The sequence below is a fragment of the Artemia sp. Qi Xiang Cuo genome, chromosome 5 (assembly GCF_049724085.1).
Source record: "Artemia sp. Qi Xiang Cuo chromosome 5, ASM4972408v1, whole genome shotgun sequence".
Classification (NCBI taxonomy): domain Eukaryota; kingdom Metazoa; phylum Arthropoda; class Branchiopoda; order Anostraca; family Artemiidae; genus Artemia; species Artemia sp. Qi Xiang Cuo.
Window position 1 is genome coordinate 83,145,375 of NC_142798.1, and position 26,606 is coordinate 83,171,980.

General features: G+C 34.3%; 1 protein-coding gene across 1 annotated transcript in view; it reads left to right on the forward strand.

Moving 5' to 3' along the window:
* Top1 (DNA topoisomerase 1) overlaps positions 1 to 26,606 on the forward strand; it is a 72,585-nt gene that overhangs the window by 25,953 nt on the left and 20,026 nt on the right. The window contains exons 5-11 of the mRNA XM_089089992.1: positions 619 to 758; positions 5,015 to 5,104; positions 7,435 to 7,697; positions 9,966 to 10,081; positions 16,248 to 16,492; positions 18,260 to 18,508; positions 22,144 to 22,368. Coding sequence (XP_088946118.1) covers positions 619 to 758; positions 5,015 to 5,104; positions 7,435 to 7,697; positions 9,966 to 10,081; positions 16,248 to 16,492; positions 18,260 to 18,508; positions 22,144 to 22,368 — 1,328 coding nt within the window. The remainder of the gene's footprint in view (positions 1 to 618; positions 759 to 5,014; positions 5,105 to 7,434; positions 7,698 to 9,965; positions 10,082 to 16,247; positions 16,493 to 18,259; positions 18,509 to 22,143; positions 22,369 to 26,606) is intronic.

Genomic DNA, 26,606 nt, shown 5'->3' on the forward strand with positions numbered 1-26,606 from the left:
AAAGAAGAAAAGATGGAGAAAATAAGCTAAAAAATGTGAAGCTTAAGAAGGTGAAGCCTTCCTTTGGAGGTGGAGTTGTCTTCGGGAACCAACAAACCGTTAATTTTTGAAAATTTACCTACGAAAAGCTAAATAGTAAAAACAAAACAGAAACTAAATAAACTAACAACTAAAAATGGTAAAAACACTAGATACTACATAGTAACTACTGAAAATAGTAAGACTAAATAAACTAAAAATGGTAAAAACTAAATTGTAAACACTAAATACTACATAGTAACAACTAGAAATGGTAAAAACTAAAAAAGTAAATACGGACGAAAAGCTAAAAAAGTAAATATTTTTGCTTATTTGTTTCCACGGTTCAATTGACAATACAGACGAAACTTCATAACTTCATAATTTTTAAACAATCAAATTTTTTTTAGGAAATTGTGGTTCTTAGGTATTGAAAAACCTAAGGTGGTCCAGGGAACAATAAATGTTCTTATTTTAATGTTCTTAGTACTTTCAGTAACAATTAAATTGACAAAGAAAAATACTTCATATTGTATTTAAAGATCTTTTTATTTTCATATGCTATCTGAAGAATCCTTCGTAATTGAATCTGTTTTGCAGATGAGCCAAAAGTTGAAGAAACTGCTGAAATTGCTAAGGTTCCAAAACATGACGAAACTCATAATGTTAGGATTACGGAGGATGAAGATACTTCTGTTTTCAAAACTGAAACTGAAGAAATAGTCGATGTTAAACAGGAGGTTTGTCTTTATTAATTTTGTCCCCCTGGATTTTCAATATGAAACTCGAAACTACACTTACGGTTATTATACTTTTTTGGTTGCTCAGTTATAATAGCAGTAATATCGAATTTAATCCGCTTTTCATAGATATTCCAAATTTGTAAAGTTTTTAAGTTATCCTTTAGAACTTACTGGCAAATAAGAACAATTTAATTATTTTAGAAAAAGCGGCACAAAGATCCCAAAAGGGGAGTGATCTTGATGATAATTACAATATCAATTGTAAAATAAGAAATCAAACCGATGTTCATTTGCACTTATATAAAAAAAATTGTAAACTCTCCTTGACCGATTGACTTGATTTTGTATATTTATGTTTTTTTTTTGTATTGTCACGCGATTTTTTTTATTTTTATCACATAAATTTGTTTAATTTGTTAGCCACTTTCCAACCAATTCCGAATGTTTAATTACTTCCAAATGTTAATTACTTAATTACTAAATTTTAATTTTTTATTACTAAATTTTAATTTAGTAATTACTAATTGCTAAATTTAATTATTAAATTTAATTACTTAATTACAAATTTTAATTAAATGTTAATTACCAAATATTGAATTACTTCCAAATTTTATCAGGTATATGTACTTCAGGTGACATTCAATGATAAAGCATCAAGATTCCTCCCTCTTGCATACTCCCCTTGCATAATACATATATGACAATAGACATATATGTCATCATAGATGACAATAATGAAGCATCAAGCCTCCACCCTCTTGCATACTCCCCTTGCATAATACATATATGACAATAGACATGTATGTCATCATAGATGACATATGCCATAGATGACAATAATAAAGCATCAAGATTCCACCCTCTTGCATACTCCCCTTGCATAATAGATATATAACAATAATAAAGCATCAAGGTTCCACCCTCTTGCATACTCTCCTTGCATAATACATATATGCCAATCAAAGTATAATCACCTACGGAACAAGTACTGACAAAACTCTCCAAAAGTGACCTCGCGTACCTCAGCGCCTCTAGACGCAAAATGTTGTACTACTTAATCGCTCCGAGCCAAAGTACTTTGCTCCGGCCAATAATTATGCTAGAGCGTGATTCAGGCGACGAGTGACCGGGATGAATTGTGTAACTACACAATTTAGTTGCCAGGTTCGCATAGGTATACTAAGGGTCACTTTTTTGTGTGGAGAGGATAGGTTTTGTCAGTACTTTTCCGTAGATGATTATACTTTGATGCCAATAGACATGTATGTCATCATAGATGACAATAATAAAGCATCAAGATTCCACACTCTTGCATACTCCCCTTGGATAATACATATATGTCATCATAGATGACAATAATAAAGCATCAAGATTTCACCATCTTGTATCCTCCCCCTTGCATAAATAAAACAACATAAACGGGTTATTGGCCACAGTATAATGTATAAAACAAGCACTATTATACATAAGTTGACACTATCCCGGTAAGAACACTTGTCTGTGACCGTGGTCACTTAGGCTCGAATCCTAGATTAGACAAATTTTTGGTTTAGAGAAGAGAACAGACTTTTTAGTGTTGGAGAAGACTTAAAAGTCGAAAATAATAGTTTTCTAAGCTCATTTTAAACTTAAAATTAATTTGCGCGCCTCGGTTTCTTTTTTATTCAGATTATAGAGAGAAAAAATCTACCTTGTTGTCCATTTTGAAAAATAGTTAATTTTTTTCAACTTTATTATTGTCAGCTGCTTCTGTGTTGTTATAATTTTATGAATTTCCCTTTTTTTTCATCGAGTAGCTATTGTATATCTTAGTTTGATGGTCTTTTTATTCTCTTTTGATTACAGATTCATTTATTTCTTAAATTTGCTATGGTCAAAATATTAGTCTGGACTGTTCTTATTTTTCTTACTACTGGACATAGAATTGTTGTTTCATGATTTTTTTCTTTGGATTTGGGTTGGTTTTCTGTTTGGTTTTGGGTCTGGGTGGGTAAATTTGGCTCTAGATCTTTTATAAGAAAGTTAGACCAGAGGCTTCAAGTTCCTTTATACAAAAACACGAAATTTTGCATTTTTTCAAAACCTGAAAATTTTATCAAATAGTTCGTGGTAACGAACTGTAAGTAAGCAGCGATTCGGTAGCTAAAACTGTAAAAAACGGAATTTTGATATCCGTAGATACATGAAAAGAATCAGCTTATTATGCTCATTCCAATTATATAAGATTCATCAAGTTTAGTGTTACCAATAAAAGGTTACGAGCCTTGGAAAATTTGCCTGATTTTTGAAATAAGGGGGAAACACCCCCCCCCCCGAAAAGTTGAATTTTCCATGGAAAATGTAACAATGGGGGGCTTTGACAGAATTACTATACGAAATTCTTTTTAATTGTCTTACATTCTCTTTGCCAAATTTCACATGTGGAGATGTTCCGGGGGCTGTTTTCTGTATGTTTTGATTTTCGGAAAATAATTGCCATGGAAGAGGACATTCCTGGAGTGATCGAGAAACCGATTAGAGATTTAAGTCTTATTCAAATAAAAGAATGCTAATGAGAATTTTTCAGGCTGAATCGTCTGCAAGCAATTTTACAGGGAGGAGGGATTTTCAGCGAGGATGGAACTGTCCAGAGGGAATTTCACGGGGGAGGGGGTGCACTTTAAGTTGGATGAAATTTTCACGGAGGAGTTTTCCGTGAGGGGTGGTATATTTCATGGAGGGTGAGTCAGATTTATCGGCATTATTTGAAGAACGATCAGAAACTAAATATAAAAACATATTTATTTAGCTGAAAGTAAGGAGCGGCATTAAAACTTAAAATGAACAGAAATTATTCCGTATATGAAAGGGGCTGTCCCCTCCTTAACGCCTCGCTCTTTGCGCTAAAGTTTGACTCTTTGTCACAACTCTACTTTTTAAAACAATAAATAACTTCTGCGCAAAGAGCGAGTCGTTGAAGAGGAGACAACCCCTTTCAGATACGGAATAATTTCTATTCGTTTTAAGTTTTAATGTCGCTCCTTAGTTTCAGTTAAAAATACTTGTTTTTTTTATTTAGTTTCTTCAAAAACACGTAATTTTGTATTGCTTGTGTAGTAAGCAAGAGGCTTGTCTTTGTTTATTTTGTTCCACGGTATTTTCATTTTAATGTTTATAGTTTCACTTAAGAACAATTTACTAATGTAAGTAGGCTAGTAGTTGTATTGTGTTAAGCTCATGTAAATGCCTTCTGTGAATTTTCCAATGTTGACTAATTTCTATTGTCTACCAAAATCCTGGTATTAGGCCGCTGTTATAAAATGTTTAATCTTATGTGCACTTGAGTTCAAACTGCAATTACCAAGGACTTCAAAATTAAAATGTTTGCCCCCCCCCCCGGATTTATATAGGTCTACTCATGTATGAAACTACGGTTTTCAAAAATTTTTCCTTTCGGTTGTTTAACAATTAAAGAGTTTTTAGGAGAGTACCACATTTTTGACAGTGCTGCCACGTTGGACCATGAAAAAAGACGCAAATAATTTGGTTAAATTTTAGCTAGACTTTTCGGCCGTACAAGTTCAAACAAATAATCTGTTGATTGCTAAGTATATCTTCAAAGTAAAGCTACAACTTTTAAAGGTGTACGCTATTATTGACCCCAATGCTGCCATCGGTAGATGCATTGCAGCTTACAATAGGGGAATAAATGGACACCCATGGTGTTCCCTCTTAAAACAATAGGTCTTTCACGTTTACTGTTTTTTTTTTGTTTGCTATGTATACTGTGTAATTGTTTGGTTTGTTATTATGCCTGTGTGCTTCTTCTATGAGTTCTATCTTTGTTTTGTTTGTACTTATCTATGTGTTTGTTTCATTGGCTTGTGCTGTCTTTTTTTTTTGCTTGTTATGCATACTGTGTGATTGTTCAGTTTAATACAATGCTTGTGCGATTATTCTATGAATTTTAATTTCCAAAAATCATTGGAGCTGACCCCTGGACCTCTCTCTATACCCCCCCCCCAAAAAAAAAAAAAATTAAGTATATATTATTCGTGTTATGCTTGTTATGTATATTGTGTGATTGTTTGGTTTATTACTATGCTTGTGTGACTATTGTATGAATTTTAATGTCGTTTTATTTGTCATTATCTGTCTTTTTCTTTTGCTTTTGTTTTTTCTTTTCTTCTTCTTTTTTTATACTCTGTTTGTTATTGTATTTTCAACGGGTTATAAATAAATTCAATACAATATATACATATGAATTGTTTTAGGTTCAAGAAGCAGAAGTTGATGTAACGGCTACTGTTGAAACTGTGAAGATGGAAGAATCGATTGAAAGTGATCCAGAAGATGTCCCTTTGGTATGTTAATATTTATTTATAAATGTTATAATCCTTCCCTTAATTTTTTTTTCCAGGATGTCCACTTCCTTTCATTAAAGTTTGGATCTTCAAAGGTATTTTTCGGCCCTAGGAAATCGCCTAAAACCTTCTTTTCTTTCATAGTAAATATAGAATAACGATCGTCTTGTCTCAACAGGGCCAAGAACCAAAAAAACATTTAGTAATAAGTACTTGTATAAATATACAAGTATATTATAAAAAAAAATCTATAAAAAAAACAGCCTGTGTTACTCACTTTTAAACGTGATTAGTAATTGTTGCCATGAAAAAAGGAAAACAAATTAAACACTAAGTAAATTCATAAAATGTTAAATTAAAAGTATTTTAATTAACACTTAATAAAGTATTAAATTGAAACTTCTTCATTCTTTATACTTTACAAGCCAGGCAGATCAGCTGCTTGGTATTTCCCAAACCCTTTTTAATTTTTAGTTCTTAAATGTACGCCGAACCTATGCTGGAAGGAATGAACAAATAGCTTTTTGTGGAGTTCTCAGAATAGATTTTAGGTAGATAAAAAAGGTACAAATGACTGCTACCCATGCAAAAAGGTGATTCCCCTTGTTGTTCAGACCAGGAAACTGACAGTTTCCTGAGTATGGTTTTCCACCATGGCCATTCCAATCATCTACGTTTTGTTTCGATCCAATCCCATTTTTTAGAGGTTTTAGGCTACTTTTCGAAATTCCCTTAAATTGGTTTTCAATTAACATTTTACCATTAAGACTAATTCAGAAAATAGTTACCATTCATGAGTCAGCTTGAAATGTTAATTTTCTCTCACTTGCCAGTTTCTTTCAAACACGTTCTTTAATTTTTGGTTACTATGGTCCGTGGTTTATTTCTTGCTAGGTTGCAGCTACTGCTGCAACCACGATATAAGTCAAATGGCAAAATTGGCCTTATTTCTTGCTACTCGCCAAGTTTTGCTAAGAGCCGGCAGCCCTTTCTGGTAAATGTCTTGATAACTAGGACTAGGGCCACATCTAGGGACTTCCTCACGCTACTTATTCTGGACGGATCAGGTACAAGTTCCCCAAAGGCACTATGACACTTTTCTACTAAGGTTGATTAATATGCGCAGATAGATGATACCAGGAAATGCTATGGGGATTCCTCTTTCGGGTACTCAAAGTAAGCAGGGTGAATAGGTTTTTTTTTAGTTGCCTTGAGGAATGGCAGAAAAAGGGAGAATGAGCTCCTCACAGGGAGGTGATGGGACGAACTTATAAAATGTATTTATTGACGTTCCATCAAGACTTGGCTTTTGGGGAGAAGCGGGCGTCGTTTTGGAAAATCCTTCTAAATGCTCTTTCTGCTTTTGTACTTCCAGTAACAGTTTTATTTTAGCCTTAGAGTAGAATAGAACATTCATATTTGCGATGAATATATTAGTTTCAAACGTAAGTAAGTAAGTAATACAACATTAACCTTTCACAGTCCTTAACGGCGGTGCTGATCTCCGTTGGCCCTTCAGCCAGCAAGAACAATGGGGGATTGTCGGCCAGCCATCCTGTGCTTTGGCACACACTTCCTGCTTACCTTCCCCGGATTTCTCCAGATATCCATTTAAAGCTGGGTTGACTCTGGCTGAGTTTACAGAGTCTTGTCACTGACCCCCGTCCCAAACCAAATAACCGGCAACACCAGGAACCGAACCCCCACTCTTCGGACAAAGGATTCCAACTCTAGCGCACTAACTACTCGGCTAAGACGGCTTCTTAACGCAGCATTAAGGACGCAGTTTTAAATGCATCGCGTATGCCCGATGGCATTTTGAATTACTAGAACTATTACACTACATTATGATAAAAGTTGCATATGTTCAAAAAAGTAGCATCGAAAACTTGACTATTGTCAATTAATATTAGTTTTATGATTCTCAGTGTAAGAGTTTATCTAGAAAAAAATGGTTATACGTGGAGAGTAGAAAAGGAAGTTTTTTTCGGACATCCAGATGTTCAAATCCGCCAAATTTATGACTAAGATTTTTTTTAACCCTTTTTTAACATTTTTTTTTCTTTTCAGCTGTGTATTCTGCCATGTCTCGTTTCTATATTTCAACCATATTAAGTTTATTTCTTAAAAAAGCATTCTGAATAATTGGGTATATACGAAGTTCTTATAAATCCATAAACTATACTGCTTTTCATAACAAAACGATCTTTATTTAGCAACTTTTCATTATTTTTGTCTAGTTTAATAGTAAAATAATATTTCTTTGTTTTATGAATAATGCTGACGTAGAAAAGTTTCAGTTAACCCATAAATGGTACTCTTTTTCATAGTCGAAGCGTAAGTCGATTACAAATGGAACTGACTATGATTCTGATGTTCCTCTGTCGGCCCGCAAGAAGGTCAAATCTGAAGTAACGACAACAACAACTGTGAAGAAGCAGAAGAAACGTAAAATTGAAGATGATGAAGACGAAGAATATGAAGAAAAAAAGAAAAAGAAAAAGGCAACAAAAAAAGTGAAAACGGAAGAAACAACCACTGTCACTAAGAAGAAGGTGAAAAAAGAGGAAGAAAAAGTTGAAACATGGAAATGGTAAGTCAATGCTAAATTGAAAAAATTTACATTACCTACTCACACAAGTTAAATGCAGATTTCTTACTAAAATAAGATGTTTTATTTGAAGTCAAATATTCAGCACTGCACAATTTCAAAACGTTTTACTCGTTTCTTGACTTAATGTATTTAAAAAAAATATCAGTAGCTCCTCCAGACCTGCCACATAGTTTGACTGGGTTTCAAGAGGCATTAAAAATAATTAATTTTTCTGTTAGAAGCTTCAGATTAGATAGGGATATAGGGTTCCCGGGAAAGGACTGAAATGATGGTAATAACTTTGGCTCAACACATTTTTATAAATTGCACCATAGACAAGGGGGTCATCCAAGCTAGTCTGAGTAAGGCTGATCTCGCATCTAGAGCCCGTCTTTTTTTTTGTAGATGCCAGTCTCACGGGATCTACTGACCCAAATAGACCAAAACAAAAAAATTGGACTTGAGTAAGGACGGTACCCTTGCAAAATCAACCAAAGATAAAAAAAAACTTCGGAGTAGTTATTCCCAGCTATCATACAATTGTCAATAAATATCTATTCTCTCTCCCGTATTGGCCATGACGGTTAAGAATTGTTGTAAATTGTCTCTGTTAGCAAAAAGAAAAACCATGAATAGAATAGAAACATAATCAGAAGAAACACACCCTTTAGTTTACTATATCTATTTCCATAAAGAATCTACGCTAGCCCTTAAAATATTTTTTTCTTTCTTTACCTAACTATAGCACATAACAATTAAGAATTTTGTTTGGCGCGGGGGGTGGGGGAGGAGGAAGGGGTTCACTCATAAAAAAAGCCAAAACTTGCGAAATCATATAAAAATTAGTATATGAGAGAGTGCGGAAATTGTTTTTATGATTTTTGTTGGTAGAGCTGTGGGGGGGGGGGCGGTCTAAAAAACCGAAGCCAGGCGCCCCCCTGAATCAACTCTTTTCTTATATCCATATAACCTTCGTATTCGCCTTCTCTTCTTTTTCAATGCTTCTGGGTCAGTAGTTTTATGCCACCAAGTCATATTTTCAGACTAATTCCCCAGTGGGGAGTTAGTCGGTTCTCCTGAATGGGAGAATCAGGGAAGGGTTAAGATGCAATTGCAAGGGTTGAACTCCCTAATGGATTTTAGACCTCTTTACAAAATGGGATTTTCTAAAGTTTTTGTCAACTTTGGATTTTGGAGGTGTTCTGTATGTCAATTATAACTTCTGGTAATCAATTGTTTTTTATTATTTTCCATATAAAATACCAGATAATATAAACGATACTCTCACATAGCGTTATAAATGTAGAGCGAGCAAAAGTTAGTAATTCTGCTGTTTCGCAAAAATTGATGCATCGCCATCTATTTTTATGAATTGCATGTCAATAAGAGCAGATTTTTCAAAATAAGCACATGGTACTGATGAAATCTGTAATTGTTTTAGTTCGATCAAGTTTTTCACAAGGAGTTAATATTTGTGATTTGGTAAAATATATCACATTTAGTTTACCTACTACTGCTAAGCAGAAGAATGTACTAAAATGTAAAGTGAACTGGAAGACAAATTCAAAGGAAACTTTATTGACAGTTAAGAAAAGTGAAAAATTATCCTTGGATGTATCCCTGAGAAAGTTCGTCTAATCTTTCTTAATCAGTTTTATAACTATTCAACTTTCATATTAGATATTAGGCCGATTTCAGCCACTATTTTGTTTAAATATTTATTAGGAATTGTCTTATTTTATAAACAAGAAAAGAAAAGGATAATTCTCAGTAAATGGTGCATAAAAGGGTAGGTTATTTTAGTCTCGCCCGCAACTCTTGTTGTCTTTTCCTTCTAGACTAGAAATACAAAGAAAAAAAAATATTTTTTTTTTTATCATAAAAAAGTTTTTGTATTGCTGGATAGTCTATCTCTTATTGCCAAATAGTTTATCTGTTAAGAAATTTGTTTAAGCCAGAAAAAATGTTTTTCATGTATATGTTTATTACATCTTGAAATGAATCAGTATTGACAGTTTATATATATATATATATATATATATATATATATATATATATATATATATATATATATATATATATATATTTCATATATGTATATATAATATACATTTTGTGCATCATATATAACTGTGCATCATATATATATATATATATATATATATATATATATATATATATATATATATATATATATATATATATATATATATATATATATATATATATATATATCGGAACCATCAATACTAAACGTGAATTTCTTAGGTGGGAAGAAAAGAAGGAGGATGATGGCGTTAAGTGGAGAACGTTGGAACACAAAGGACCTGTTTTCGCTCCCCCCTATGAACCTCTACCTAAAAATGTCAAGTTTTATTATAATGGTAAGTTTAATTTTTTTTCTTTGTTTTAGATTTATGACTCTCCCAATAATAAATGGAATTCGATCAAAAATTCATAAATAATTCAATCAGAATGTACGAAATGTTTACAAACCCGCCTCCTGGGGTAGTGTACTTTGTGCAGCGCCAGGGAAAAGGGCCCCAAATTATCTAAGTAGCCCATCTAAAATACAGGTTTTGTGCACATCTTTAAATAACAAACAATACATGGTCATGCTACACGTGGTTGAAATCAGAGTTGTAGCCTGCGAGGATGATCAATCTCCATGATGGGAGGACCCTTATTAGGATCCTCGGGTATGTTTTCGCATATATGAGGATCCTAAGTTTGTTACCCTTTACCCTTTTTTTGTCGTTGTTGATAATGGAGCATTGGCGATTGACCTTTATCTTTAGAGTTTTTGAATATGCTTTTTCGCACTTTATTCCTTGCAATACCCGCAATCTAATTAGGATCTGAATTTGAGGATTTTTTTCCTATAATGTTTCAAATACCCTTTCCCAAAAAATTTCACGAAGTTTAAAGTTTTTTCATTTATATCTTTTGAAATCGTAGATCTGGTTGGTCTGGCTCCTGTGATATTGGTTTTGTCATGTTTTAAATCAATAAATTGAATAATGTTTTTAAAATTCTCCAATTCACATGAAAACTTAAGTATCCAAAGATGGAGAATTAAAGTTAGTTGACAGTGGAAACACTTGAACTCTACCGACATAGGATCCGAGTTTGATTAGGATCTAAATTCGAGAACTATATCAAAACTCGATCAAGTTGCAAATCATGCAGAAATTGATAAATATCGATAGTGCTCCAAGCTCTAGGTAACTTTGTATGGTTTTACTTACAGAAAAAAACCCAACAACTATGAATGTATAAAAAAATATATAATCAGCATTTTAGGCCCCCTTCCCTCCCCCTAATTCAGGATCTGTCCGCAAAAGAAGAAATGAAGACAATTCCATATGGGTCTCAACTTGAAGGGGGATTGGGGGTAGAAAAAGTGCGCAACTATTTTGAAATTTTCCAGAAAGAAAGGGAGAATGCATCTCCTATGTGCAGACATCCTTGGAATTTTTCAAATGAAAATACATATTCAATGGAAATCAACTCAAATCACTGTAACACCAAGCCGCCTCAGGCTAACACCGCTGCGCACGATCCTCCATCCCAACATATTCAAAGTCTCCTTCTTTACACCCTCCCAAGAAGTTTCCGTTTCCCTTAAATATGTGCTTACGACATTCTCACACCCCATTTGGGGACGACCTGCCTTTCGTTAGGACATATATAGTTACCCGACAAGGACGATCTTGGGCAATATACCATTCTTCATCCGCAGAACGTGTCCTAGCGATCTCGGCCTTTTTCTCATTATAGTCCTTCCCCCTCACCAAAAATGTGTTTCAAAATGTAGAGGGTATAGAGGCAAGAAAACCTAGAGAATTGCTTGGATTGCAAATCAATAGGTTTGATAATAAGTTTACAATTCTCTAGTTCATATTACATTGTGAATTTTGATTATTCAGAAGGCTTTGAAGCGCTCAAAACCGCGTTTTCAGGCTCGACGGTTCAGCGGGTTCGAACACGGGTTGTTCTCGTCTAGTTTCAAGTTTCAGCGGGTTCGAAGTTTCAAACCCTTGTTTGATGCACTAGATGCACTGATGAACCGCGCTTGATTCACTAGACAAGAACACCCCGTGTTCGAAGACGGGTTGTTCACGGCTCAGCGGGTTCAAACACGGGTTGTTCTCGTCTAGTGCATCAAGCGTTGTGCATCAGTGCATCTAGTGTATCAAACACGGGGTTGAAACTTCGAACCCGCTGAAACTAGACGAAAAACTAGACGAGAACAACCCGTGTTCGAACCCGCTGAGCCTGAAAACGCGGCTGAAGTCTAAACTCCGAATATACACAAGAAACTATAAATTAACATCTTGAGATAGGATGATAAAAAAGTAAGCTAAAATTGAGTTGAAAGATTGAATTCAATGGAAATAAAATTGGCTAACCTCCATAGGTCTGTAGTTTTCTAAAAGAAGAAAGAAAGCAAACACTTGACATAAGCAAACTCTTAATCCGAGTTCTTGTCGAGTTCTTAAAATCGAGTTCTTGGGGAAATAGCTGCCAGATTTGTAGTTTTGCTGTGTTGCTAATAATAATTCAATTAATATCCTTCAGTGGTTTACCATGTCTGTAAACTCCAGTGGTATCACAATCATGCGAAATCTTACAGTGAAGAACTGAAGCTATACTCTGTCAAGCAAATATTCGTCTCATTATCCAGTAGACTATAAAAATTGGAAGAATTTTATGCATAGTTTGGGTGGGATTATTTGCGGACATGAGTTTTTATAGGTAGAAAGAGCACAGGTTTTTTCTCCAAACCTTCCTAGTTGCCACTCTATTCTTTTTGGATAACAAAAGGATTTTTATGTCTTTTTATTTTAATTGCTTGCATGTGGTCCGACAGGCTTTGGTCATAGTTTGTGTCATTAATGTGAAATATTAGAAAATTCAACTGAGGAAATCAGAGGAAACTGTCCCCTGACGTAAAATATGCCCCCCCCCACAACATTTCCTGTTAAAATTCTAACCTCGCTTGACAGAAAATAGACCCACGTTTGAAATTGAATCTCTGTTGAGACGACAAGGAGGTTTTATTTGATTCTCTGGTAACATAACCTGCTTTCAATTTGTAAAATGTTGGCATCATGTCGACATCTTTTTGACGAAACAAAAGATGAGCCGTGTCGATATAGAAAGTGTAAGTTGAACCGGCAAATTCTTTTAAAACTTTGAAAATTTTAACCGGAAAATTTTAAAACTTTAGTTTTTTGGGGTTTAGAGGGGAAAGGGTACCTGGGTTAAGGTAGGTTACGTATTTAATATATGCTATGCTTTACTTGCATAAAACTGACAAAGCTGACTAAATCCAAGAAAAAAAGGAAGTTCGTACATTCACCAGTGAATGTAGACATTCTCCAATTTCGGTCTTTCGCTGTAACATATATATTCCCTCTAGAACTAGCAATTCTTTGCGCAATAGCGCTGCCTAAGTAAAGAACGATGTTGGCACAATGTACTATTATTATTTTTTTTTTTTTGGTTTTAGACCAGGGCACTTCGTATTGAAGGAATTGTCGTAGAAACTTCGAAAAGAGCTCATTCGATTGGAAATTCAAATGTCTAGTGCTCTTTTTAATAGTCGAAAGTGACTGGAGGGCAACTAACCCCTCTCTCACGCCCACCGTTTCCTCAAACACTTCCAATCAAAATTTTGAGGTAGCCATTTTTTTCAACGTAGTTGAAATTTCTGGAAATTAGGTCTTTAGGATGATAACCCCCTCAGAGCCCTCAGGACAAGGGTTGTAAGTTATGACCTGGGGGCATATAGGGTTTTATATAAAGTGTTGTCGAAGAAAACTTTAAAAAGCGCTCATTTGGTTGGAAATTGAAAGGGCTAGTGCCCTTTTTAAGAGTTGAGATGGATTGGAGAGTAACTAACCCCCCTCTAACGCCCACCACTTCCCCAACCACACCCAATCAAAATTTTGAGATAACCATTTTGTATAACGTAATTGAAAGTTCTGGAAATGATGTCTTTGAGGATGACACACCCCTCAGGGCAAGGGTTGTAAGTTATGCCCTGGGTGCATATAAGGTTTCTACAGATAGTGTTGTCGTAGAAACTTCGAAAAGGGCTCATTCAATTGGAAATTGAAAGGGCTAATGCCCTTTTTAACAGTCGAAAGTAATTGGAGGGCAAAAAACCCCCCTTTCACGCCCCAATTTCTCCAAAAACATCCAATAAAAATTTTGAGATAGCCATTTTGTTCAACGTAGTTTAAAGTTATAAGAAATTATGTCTTCGAAGATGACCTCCACCCCCCCCCCACAGCCCCCAGGAAAAGGGTTTAAGTTATGCCCTAGGGGCATATAAGGTTTTTATAGAAAGCTTTGTCGTAGAAACTTCAAAAAGGGCTCATTCGATTGGGAATTGAGAGGACTAGTGCTCTTTTTAATAGTCAAAAGTGACCAGAAGGAAAATATTGCCCCCCCCCCCAACGCCCATAATTTTCCCAAACTCTTACAAATCAACATTTTGATATAGCCATTTTTTTTAACATAGTTGAAGGGTCTGGAAATTATACCTTTGAGTATGACAACCCCCATCCCCCCACAGCCCTCAGGGCTAAGGTTGTATGTTATGCCGTGGGGACATATAAGGTTTTTATAGAAAGCGTTTTTGTAAAAATTTCAAAAACGACTCATTCGATTGGAAACTGAGAGGGCTATTGCCCTTTTTAATGATCGAAAGTAATCGGAAGGAGAATCACCCCCCCACTCCCACGCCCATCATTTCCGATCAACATTTTGATATTACCATTTTGTTCAACGTAGTTGAAACATCTAGAAATTATATCTTTGAGGATGACAACCCGCCCCCATAGCCCTCATGACAAGGGTCGTACGTTATACCCTTTGGTCATATAACGTTTTTATAGAACGTTTTGTCGTAGAAGCTTCAAAAAGTGCTCATTCGACTGGAAATTGAGAGGATTAGTCGAAAGTTATCAGAAGGCGAATGCCCTCCCCACGCCCATAATTTCCCCAAAAACTTCCAACCAAGATTTTGAGATAGCCATTTTGTTCAATGTATTTGAAAGGTCTGGAAACTATGTCTTTGGTGATAACAAATCCCCCCAGACCTTAGGGCAAGGGTTGTAAGTTATGCTCTGGGGGCATATAAGGTTTTTTGTAGAAAGCATGGTCATATTAGTTTCGGAGGGGGCTCATTGTATGGGTAATCACACGCTTTAGTGATCTTCTTAAGAGTCAACGTGCTCGGAGGACAGCTACCCCCCCCCCCCCCATCCTCCCCTCTCAGCCACACATCGTATTATCCTGAAATGCTTCTAATAGAAATTTGAGATAGCCTTTCTATTCAAAATAAATATCTATTCTAAATATCATATAACAAGGCTTTTGGAGTGGAAACAAACCTCAGAGATTAGGGGCAAGGGTTGTAAGTTATGCCCAGGCTGTATTTAAGGTTAATATGGAAGGGATGGTGGTTTAACTTTAGAAGACTAAGATTGACTATGTCAATATAAAACGAACAGAAATTAATTAAAAAAAAACTTTTTGCACAAAATAAGTTTTCCCGAAAAAAGTAAAGAACTCCATTAAACCAAAAATGAACAAAAATAGTATTAGATAATGCACCAAGCATACAACTATCACAAATCAGTATCAATAAATAAATGAAACCCAAAACAAACAGAAACTAAAATAAATCACAGAGTTAAACTCAAAACGAGCAGAAGTTAATATGAGTAGGGTTCTAAAACCTTATGCTTTCTAAAAGTCAGAATATAATTTGTAGTTTACTGAAAAAAAATCTTTTATATGTTTTTATTTTTATAACTTTAAGAAATCAAAATTAATTAAGATTTTAAGGAATAAATATCAGCATGTGTATATTAAACTGAAACTGCACTTTTTTTTCAGTAAATTCATTTGAATATTTTTCAGAAAAGTAAAAATTATATTCTGACTTTGAGAATGCATATAGTTTAGAACTCACCTCGGATTAATTTTTGCTCTGTTTGAGTTTGACTTATTTTAATTTTTGTTGGTTTTGGGTTTCATTTATTTATTGATACTGATTTGTGGTAGTTGTATGCTTGGTAGATTATTTGATTCTATTTTATTTCATTTTTAGTTTAATGGAGTTTATTACTTTTTTTTGAAAGCTTATTTTGTGCAAAAAGTTTTTAAATTAATTGCATAAAAAGGACACGATGCTTGTATCATTAGATTCTTTAATCTCAAATCTTTCCATATAAGGACCTGGAATTATGCTATTATTCACGCTTTTTCTTGAGAGAGGAACTAAACTTGCTGAAGAAAAATAGAAAAATAGTCCCTTTTTCGACGAATTTTCAATGTAAAAGCCTGTAGACCCAATTGTATAAGTGCAATTCGGTAGATGAATAGTTCAGTGCAATCTTAGTTATGGAATGATATAAAAAATGTCGTCTTCCATTGATACATCGCAGCAGAAAAATAACACTAAAGATTGCACAGGAACCTAACCTTAAGGAGAAAAGCAGCTTTTAACACTAGCTTGTGTTTTATTGATAGGTAAGCACATGGACCTGACAGAGGAGACGGAAGAAGTGGCAACCTTCTATGGACGGATGCTTGATCACGACTACACAGCCAAAGAACAGTTCAATACAAACTTTTTCAAAGATTGGAGGAAAACCATGACCAGCGCCGAACGGGAGCGCATTACCGATTTAAAAAAATGTGATTTCTCAGAAATTAATGCCTACTTTAAGAGAAGAAGTGAAGAGAATAAAAATAGAACAAAAGAAGAAAAACAGGTAGGCCTTTTTTATTATGAAGGTTGAGCTTATATATATCTGGACATTGTTGATTAAATTTTTTCTTAAATAAAATCGGAAAGGTTCGAATTGGAGAATGTTTTTGTGATAAAAGTGAAACTTGTAGTCCCTTCCTGTTTATTTTTTATTTTTTATTTATTTTTTTTTTTTTTACAGTGTTTCGGTTTGAAACTAGAACTCCAGTCTCTAGGAATTAATTCCCCATTTTGTCCTAGTTCAGTAATTTCTGAGAAAGTATTAAGGAAATGTTTAAACAGGTTTTTGTATTCGACTGGAAGACTGGTATATTTTATGTGGCACTACTTTTCAGTAGTGTTACTTCGTAGACTATTAGTAGTAAAATACTCCTAAAGGTTTAATCACTTAGTAAAAATTCATTCAATTCTTTCAAGGTTGAGCTATTTACCTGCCATGTAGGGTAGCCTTTTAGAGCGAATAGTAGGGAAAAATAATAATGATAAAGAAAATAGGGCAGAAGATGAAACCCATTCATGATGGCCCTCCCATTGCGACAATCTTTTTCTATATACTTTAAATACTAAACACATATGCCTACTGGCAGAGCTGAAAGGGCAAGGCGGGGCGTTATGAAACTCGCCAGGAAATTTCTTGAGCGGGGGGGGGGGGCACTGGGAAGTGTTAAAAGCTTTGATTTCAGCGATTTAACTTGTAATATTGTATCTTTCCTATTTATATACAATATATCAATGGTTTTAAACATATGTATACAACGTATCTGATCATATGTCTACAATGTATTCAAGTACCAGAGAACCCTACAGCACAGATCCCGATCTTTTTTATTGTAGATCTTTTATTGTGATATAGATATTTTTATTCGTAAAAGTGAGCTATTTACTTGACGAATAAGGTAACTTGACAAAGCAAACAGTGTATCAAAGGGAGGTAAAAGAGGGAAGGGGGGAGGGAAGTGACCATGACCGTTCCGTAGCATCGCCGCTTAATACATTTAATATTAGCCTATAGCTTTTTCAGTGCTATTGATGGACACCATGTTTAAGTCAGTAAGTCATTAAGTCACTTAAACTTATTGCAAACTTCGTAGACAATTCTAGGGGATGAATATTCTTTCCTTGAGGCCCTTTCCTTGCTTGTTAAAAAAAAAAATCTTTCTACAATGTATTTTCATATACTTTCAAGTTTAGTGGAATTTCTAAGACTTAATGATAAGCAAAAAAAAGAAGAAAAAATAGAAATGTTAAATGGAAAAGTCAAAACACAAAATCTGTCTCGCTTCACAAGCCTTTATTTCATTGCTTCATGAGATTAACGGCGGTCACTAGACACGAATTTATTGATCAAACGATAAGACAAAAATTACTTTGTAAAAGAGAAAATTATAGGTCAAAATTACGTACAATAAAGAAAGTTAAATGGCAATTTGGATAGGGTTTGTAGGACTTTCCATCCTTCACCTTTTTTGATTCGATTCATTTATTAGTACTAAGATCTCGTCTCAATATATTTGCAGGAAAAATGAAAAAAATATTGTCGGAGAAAGCGTAACTTCGGAGGAGCTGAAATAGTGAAACAAGTTTCTCCCATATAATATGAAGAAAAATGGGAAGCAAAGCTTGTAAAAATGATATCAAAGTGCCAGTAGAAATAAAAAGGGGGAGGGCATCCTTTGGAAAATTTTTAGAATACTAGTCGAATGTTCTCCTTTTTTTATTTTGATCCTCCTCTTCCTATTGAAATGCAAATCCAACTTGTCTTGATTTTCAGAAAGCAAAGGCAGAGAATGAGAAGGTGATTCAAGAATTTGGTTTTTGTACCATTGACGGCCATAAACAGCGAATTGCCAATTTTAAAATTGAGCCTCCTGGTTTATTTAGAGGGCGAGGGGACCACCCCAAAATGGGTATGGTAAAGCGACGGGTCATGCCCGAGGATGTTATTATCAATTGTTCCAAAGGAACGGCTCCATCAGCCCCTGCCGGTCATAAGTGGAAAGAAGTGAGGAGTGATAATACGGTGAGTTTGGCTACACACACTTCTTGTTTCTAACAGAACTTCTGTTACAGAGTTTACTTATAAGTAATATTACAACTTTTTTTTTTTTTTTTTTTTATAGAGAAATCACTTTATTTACTTTTTTTTTGTAAAAGACGTGAGGATGTTAAGTTGAAAGGAGATAGTGCCTGACAATACTGAATGACCAGGCTTCTCGAAGTTTATAAATATTTATGTATTTAAACTGTATTATGACTCAAAGACAGAAGAGCAAAAGGAGAAGAAAAGAAAACATAGATAAAATAAAACTATAGGAAAAAATAAAATAAATAAACTAAATTAATTAAGTAGATTATATAGACTAAAAAAAAAAAATTATAATAAGAAACAGATAAAAATAACTTCTACAAAGCCAACGATTGTTCTTTTTATCTTCCTCATCTTTCTCTTTTTTTCGTAGCTGTTAGCTGGCTACATTATACTTAATACGGTCTTATATTAATTTTTCATCTTTTTTTCAGCTGTATTCAGCTGTTTTCAGCTGTGCAAGATTATTTGGTAATTGTTGGTTTCTATCTTTTTTTTCTTTTTTCTTTTTTATAGAGAAATCACTTTATTTACATAAATATTTATAAACTTCGAGAAGCCTGGTCATTCAGGCTTGTCAGGCACTATCTCCTTTCAACTTAACATCCTCACGTCTTTTACAAAAAAAAAACAAAAACAAAAAGAAGACGGGGCACCTCTTGCTCACTCAATTCCCCGACGGGTACCATTAATATTCACTACCAATCCTCATACTGTTTGGCACTACTTGAGGTAAAAACAAAACCCCCCCAAAAAACACATTAATCAAAATCATAACAACCCACACAATGGCCCCTTAGCAGCCTACGGAAATCGATTCTAACCGTCTGGTCTGAGAATCTGAACTGAAAACTTAGTTCTTTCTCTAGCTCAAAATTTAACACAGCAACAACAAGGAACCACAACACGAGTAAAAAAGAGGTGGGTTGTTTCGTTTCCATTTTCGACATGCACTTGGGGAGTTTTGCAAACAACAAAAATGTGACAATTGGCATCATAAAAATAAACCAACTTAATTATTTTTGTACTAATCCAACTAATTCAATTAATACGGAAGAAAATGTATAAAGCAAGGGTTTCCCATCTCATATTTAGGTTAAAAGGTAAAATCTTATAATACCCCCCCCCTCCGCCCCCCCCCTTCTTAGTATAGCCTGATTTTGTTGAAAGAAAACTTTACAAATGCTGATCAGCCATGTACACATGCTTTTATTTTGGAGTGCGCAAGATTTAGGAAGGAGAGTGGGAGAAACGCTATTAACTATTAACATTGTATAGAAAGCCGAATTAAGTGTAAAAAATAAGAAATTATAAAAAAATATGTTTTTTTTTCTTTCAAGAAAAATCGAAAGAATTTTTGAAGGTTAGGGCACAGTCAAATTGAGATTATATGGTTATATTTGTTTTGTATATTTTTGTGTGTGTTTCTGTTATAAAACGTTCATCACATTTTTTATCTTGTCAAAAAAAAGGTATGGTACTACTTTTGTTATCCTGAACGGGTTCAAATATTTATAGTTAGGTTATTTATTTTTATTGTTGGATCGAAACTTTTTTTGAAACTTACTTAACCCTATTATAAGATGGAAGCCATCAACAGGGAAGTCTTATCATATTAAGTATATTTTAGGATTCTACAACATGTTGGCTTTGGTGATTAATAGTTAATTTGAGATATTGACATCAGTGAATAAAAAGAATTAATTATGTACAAGAATATACAAAGAATAAATTTTTTGCTTCATGTTAGTGCTTTTGTCTTTAAATTTTACTTAACCTTATTTCCCTGTTTTAAGATGAAAAATATCAAAATCGAATTCTTATCATGTCAAGTAGATTTTCGGATTCTTTGAGAGCTAATTTGAGATGTTGACATTGATGAATATAAATAATTATGTACAAGAATATATAAAGAATAAAAACAATAAGCTTGTTTAAAAAAATAAATAATAATTAAATTTATTTATAAAGAATGAACGAAAATATTCAACAAAGAACAAATTGTGAAGTGGTGGAAAGAAAAAGTGGTGGAAAGAAAAGAGTGGCCGAAAGCATACATTTAGTACTAAATATTGCTTTATATTATTATTACTGCAGACCTTGACTTTTGCAATATATTTTATTGTATCCTTGTCAAATTTTTTAGTATACTGTATAAAAGGAAAATCTTAGATATTATTTGACGATCAAAATTTTCAAAAATTTAAACGTGGTGTACATTTTACTTAAATAAAGAACTGTGAATTTTTCATCCACAGCATTGATAAGATTGTGTTTGTATGCTAAATAGTTATATATATTGTTAGATGACTTAATAGTTAGTTGACTGGAAATGCGCACCATATTTAAGTTTTTAGAAGTTTGAGTAAAAGAGGTCACAACATTCAAAATATTATGTATGTCAAAAGTATCATTTAGAGCCGAAAAACTTCATTTTCTCCTTTTTAGTCCATTTGTAAAACATGGTTTTTTAAAAGTTTGTTTGTATAAAGTATTTAGTTCTCTGCTTAAACCAGTGGTTCCCAAACTTATATAGACACTGTATCCCTTTCTAACCAAAAATCATTTTAAATACCCCTTCTCAGTTACCGGTACTAAGTAAACTACAGCTACACTATAAATAAAATTGCCAGTTTTAAAGGTAGGATAAAGGGTTGTTTTATTTTTCCTTGTTGGCCGGCCGCGTACCCCCTTAAAAATTTTTGCGTACCCCCAAGGGGTACGTGTACAACAGTTTGAGAAACACTGGCTTAAACCATTGTACGTCAATTAGCCATTTACTCTGCATGATTATCTTAAATAGGAGAGACGGTGAAAGTTGGCTTGAATGCGGAACTTTTATAGTTTGTAGGGTACTGATGTACTCCGAAAATTTACTTTCGTGGTGTATTATTTCCCTAAAAATAAACTAAGAGTGTGTTCCAGGTGAAAATTGCAATTCAAATCATATTGACTTTAAATTTAATGTGAATTAACAACGAACCTGGAACGATTTCTCAACTAATGCCTTAATACGTATTATAATTGATTACTAAAATATGAAAATTTTAATCAGTAATGAGTAAACAATGAAAAATATGAGTTTTGATGCCTTAGTACTCGTTAATTCTCATTAGATTGGTCGCTTGCCTCCATTTTTCCTAATTTGATCATGATTATGAGGAAATTAGTGCGCTAAATCTGCTAGTTAACTGTTTTCATAATAAATTTAAATTAAAATTGATCTTCGATTGTTCCAGCCGCTAATTCGCTCTCATGGAATGAAAATTTTATTTTTTATTTGATATTATTGATCTCTGTCGAACCTGGAACACTTCTTCAATGCTGGGTGAAAAATATTGTGTATTATTATTTGGATAATCCAGATTTGTGTTCATTTGGGAAAATATTCTAATTTCTAATGGTACATCATAGAAGAAACGCTTATTTAGGTAACTATCGTTATGTCAATGTCTTTCTAATGATCTGATTTTTGGCTTTGGAATTGTCGAGATCTACTCAGATCTCCCTGTGTTTTTGATAAACTTGCTCATTTCGTTGCTCAGTAATTCCTATTCTTTTTTCTCTAGGTGACTTGGTTAGTCTCTTGGACAGAGAATGTTCAGGGTCAAGTGAAATATGTCATGTTGAATGCTGCCTCCCATCTAAAAGGTGAACGTGATTGGAACAAATATGAAATGGCGAGGAAGCTTAAGAAAATGGTTGGCAGAATTCGAGAACAGTATCAAATGGACTATAAAGCCAAAGAAATGAGGATTAGACAACGAGCTGTCGCCCTCTATTTTATTGACAAGGTTTGTTCTCTATTCAGTTCAAGTCAAATTCTTATTTTGAGCGCAGCAGTTGTCACACCAAAACATAAACTCCTTTACTTCTCGGAGCTCATCCATTAAGCCGTAAATGGCCGAGACAACGTCATCAGCAGTCCTGCTACAGATGGCTTCGTGCCAGACTGTGAAATACGCTACCTCAGACACATTTTCTTTCTTTACGGGAGCGGAAGTCTCCTTGAAAACAATTAAGCGACTTGTAAAATGGAATTCCTTTATTTTGGGCATGGCAGGTAGTAAAAGAATCTGTTCCGTGTCAAAACTATATACTGCTGTCAATAACATAAATAAAAAACTTAAATAAATAAAAAACAGCAGTTTTTTGGTTGTAAACACAATTCTTCTTCTTTTCCTTCGTCTATATCACAGAAGGTAGCCTTTCCAGCGGGTATTATGTAGTTGGTTCGATTAACTCCGTGGCCTATACAGCTATTGGCGGGGACGTTTTTTATTTATTCGATATTCTCAAATATCTTTCAGTAGATCTTTCGACTCAAAGAGTTGAAATGTAAGAAGATTGATAGCGAATTCTGTGCGCTGTGTGCAGGAAGAGTCGGCTATGCTTTTGGCTGATAGTGAGATTTTTTCGTGATTAAACCACTTAAACAGTTTATATTGCAAGGTATGCTATGAAGATGTTAGTATATTACATTCAAATAGGCAATGGTCAATTGTTTCATTATTCATAATACAATACCTGCAAAGAGGGGACAGGGGAACTGAACCACTTGAATTAGGAAACTGATACGAGATGCAAGAAAGTCTAGTCCATTTGTTCCAGAACGAATTCTGTGATAAATTTTAGAAAGATACCTATTGGGAAAGGGGGAAAGGATAGGATTATTCTTATTAAAATTAATATCTGATAGTCTCCATCGGTAAATATCTCTAATGGGGATTGATGACCCACTTAGCTGGTCAATATTTATAGTATTTTTTGCTATTTTATTAACCTGATGGTTACCACTTGTACAAGAGTCGCTGGGAATATACTGGAGATGAGTTCTAGTGCCACTTGAAGCAAGATTATTAATAATACTAATACAATCATAAGAATCAATATCCAGCTTATACTGAGGAGCTGAAGACAGCAATTCAAGGCTTGATAAAGAGTCAGAATAAACTATAATATTATTTGAATTAGTAAACAAGGATTTATTATCCATAAGGTGTTCTAATGTCATGATTATGGCATTTAACTCTGTAGACATTATAGATACATTATTATGCAGTCTTTCACCCATTGCAATTTTCAGGTGAGGAAGGAAGGCACCACTTGCTACCTTCTCATTCATTTTGGACCCATCAACAAAGATTTGGAAATGGTTTTTATTAGTAATTGTATTAAGTTCAGCAAATTTTTTCTGGACAAAAGCAATGGGGGTTAAATCTTTAGTCCACTTTGAGAATTCAGTATTTATTATGGAAATTGACCTATTCCATGAAGGGGATTGGGGGAAAGTACGTGTAATAGACTTTGCGGGTACAGGGAACTTCTTCTGAGTATTGGCATACTCATTTGCAATGTCTCTATACATGGCTGGGTTTCTTAACCAATTATGCAGGGTGTGTGAGTTATGTGCTTCAATTTTTGGAAGATACTTTATCAAGAGAAAGCTACGTCTTTCCTGTACTGTAGTTAATCCACTCTCCATAAGCAGAAACTTGGTGCTTGTGGTTTTCCTAAGACCAAATATGAGACGTATTATATCGTTTTGTATTGTTTCAATTTTTTGCATCTGGGTCTTTGCACATGCACCATAGACGATGAGCCCATAGTCAATATGGGGTCTTATATGTGATTTATTAGAACTGGAGTAAGGTTTTCTCCTTACATCCCCAGGGTGTAAAAAGAAGTCTTTTTAGTATAATTGTTTTTCTATAGCATTTTTTTATTGCATTTGAAATGTTGGGGTGGAAATTAAGTTTTTGGTCAAGCATGAGACCCAGGTAATTAATATGATTATCTTCTGGAATAGTTGTTCCATTTAGAGTTAGTCTTACATTAACACGATTTCGCTTTCGGTGAAATTTGACTATTTTTGACTTGGTAGGTGCGATGGGTAGATCTCAATGTCGAGAGAATTTTTCGAATTGGGAAAGTAACTTTTGCAGCTTTGACTGTGCAATCTCCAATTTATTGCCAGATGACCGTAGTTTAAGATCATTAGCATATTACAGGTTCGTATGGGGGAGGATCATGTCCCAGAGATACAAGGCGAAAAGGAGGCAGCTGAGGACTGCTCCCTGAGGAATGCCTTTGGTTATTGTCTTTTTGGGTGAAGAGGCTGTACCTACACAAACAATGAAACTTTGCAATTCTATTAAAGATTTTATAAAAGATACTAGCTTGGGGGGTAGTCCAAGGTTTGCAAGTTTAATTAAAAGGATTTGGTGATTCACATTGTCATATGCCCCTTCAAAATCCAGGAAAGCTGCAACTAGGACATTATTTTTTGAGAACGATTCATTTATTGCATTTGTTAAAATTATGAAAGCATCTGTTGAGGAATGGTGTTTCCTGAAGCCAGTTTGAGTGTGAGGGATCATATTATTTTTTTCAACAAACCAGAGGAGTCGGTAATAGATCATTTTCTCCATTATTTTCCCCATCACAGGAGTAATCATTATAGGCCTATAGGACTCAGGGTTATTTTTGGGTTTATTTTTATTTAGGATTGGTAAGAGGGACGAACATTTCCAGATATTGGGGAACATAGATGAAGCCCAAGCGTGATTATAACAATTTAGAAGTTCCTGTTTGAAAGAAGGGGTGAGATTCTTTATCCATGTAGGGTGTATATTGTCGTAGCTGCCGCTAGTCTTGGTCCTAATATGATGTATTGCATTGTTCATTTCCTGGATTGAAAATGGGCAGGTTATATACTCAGATCCTGGGCGAGGTTGGTAACTTGGGTTCATAGGAATTGGGGGTATTTTGCTACAATTGTTTGATGTTAGCTTATTAACAAGAAGAGTGGCAAATAGCCTAGCTTTTTCATTATCATTGTCATAATGGGTATTATTATGTATAAGCTCATACTGGAGCGGGTTGGGGGAAGTTTTTTTTTCCCACAGATGTGGCTTATGATTTTATGTATAATTTGCTCATGTGTTTCTATGGAGAGATCATTTTCAAAATTATTACAGTAATTATATTTAGCATTTATTATGGTCCTTTTTAGATTAGATTCTGCTTGTAATTTTTTTAAATATGTAGTGGGTGATAGGTTTTAAGAATGCTCTTTTTTAGATTTTATGATAGGTTTGTTTAAGAATGTTTTCTTAGCTGCCTTTTTTGTTTTCCATTTATTTTGGCACTCATTTGTCCACCATGCTTTGGGAATATGTTTAGGGAAGGTTTTCCTGGGTGTTGTCCTGGGGATAGCATGATTAGCTGTATTTATTAGTAAAGATGTCAAAACTTCAGCATGTGTGTCAGCTGTTGCGTTTGAAATGCATGAATTTTTGGTGAAACTTGTAATTTCATCATTTAGCTTATTTTGGAACATAGGCCAATTTGCTTTAGTGTTGATATATTTGGAGGTATGTGATAGGGTTTCAGCAGGTTCGTTTAGGGAGCAAACTATGGCAAAGTGGTCAGTACATAGACTATCAATTTTATTTATATAAATTTTGTTCAAAATATTTAATGACACAGTTTGTAGGTCAATTGTAGAGAAACTGGCACTTTTGGGGTTGAAATATGTATTCAGGTTTGAAGGGGCAGCAACAGCTAATTCATTATTATTTGAAGTCATATGCTCAATGAACTTCCAGCTTTATTTGCTGGTTTATTCCCCCACAAAAGGCTGTGGGCATTAAAGTCCCCACAAATAATAATATTTTTCAACATATTAGAATTATTTATATAGCTGAAGAAATCCTTGGCATCTGTAGTTTGGCCATTAGGGTTATAAAAGCTTATTATGTAAGTTTTTGTATTATTCACAATTAACAGGCTATATTCAAAGTGACTCTGTTTCTTCCAATTTAGTATTTTTCAATAGCGCGCAGTTGCCAGGCGCTAATTTCCATTGCCACTGATCATTTTGTCTCAGCCGTCTTTGCACATTTTCGGCGATATTCACGCAAATTCTATTTTAGGGAGGAAAACAAGCAAAAGAGGGGAGGGCACCTATTGCAACGGCCGTAGAGGTACCTGACGGGTCCTTTGATCCTTAAATTGCGGGGAATAGGTA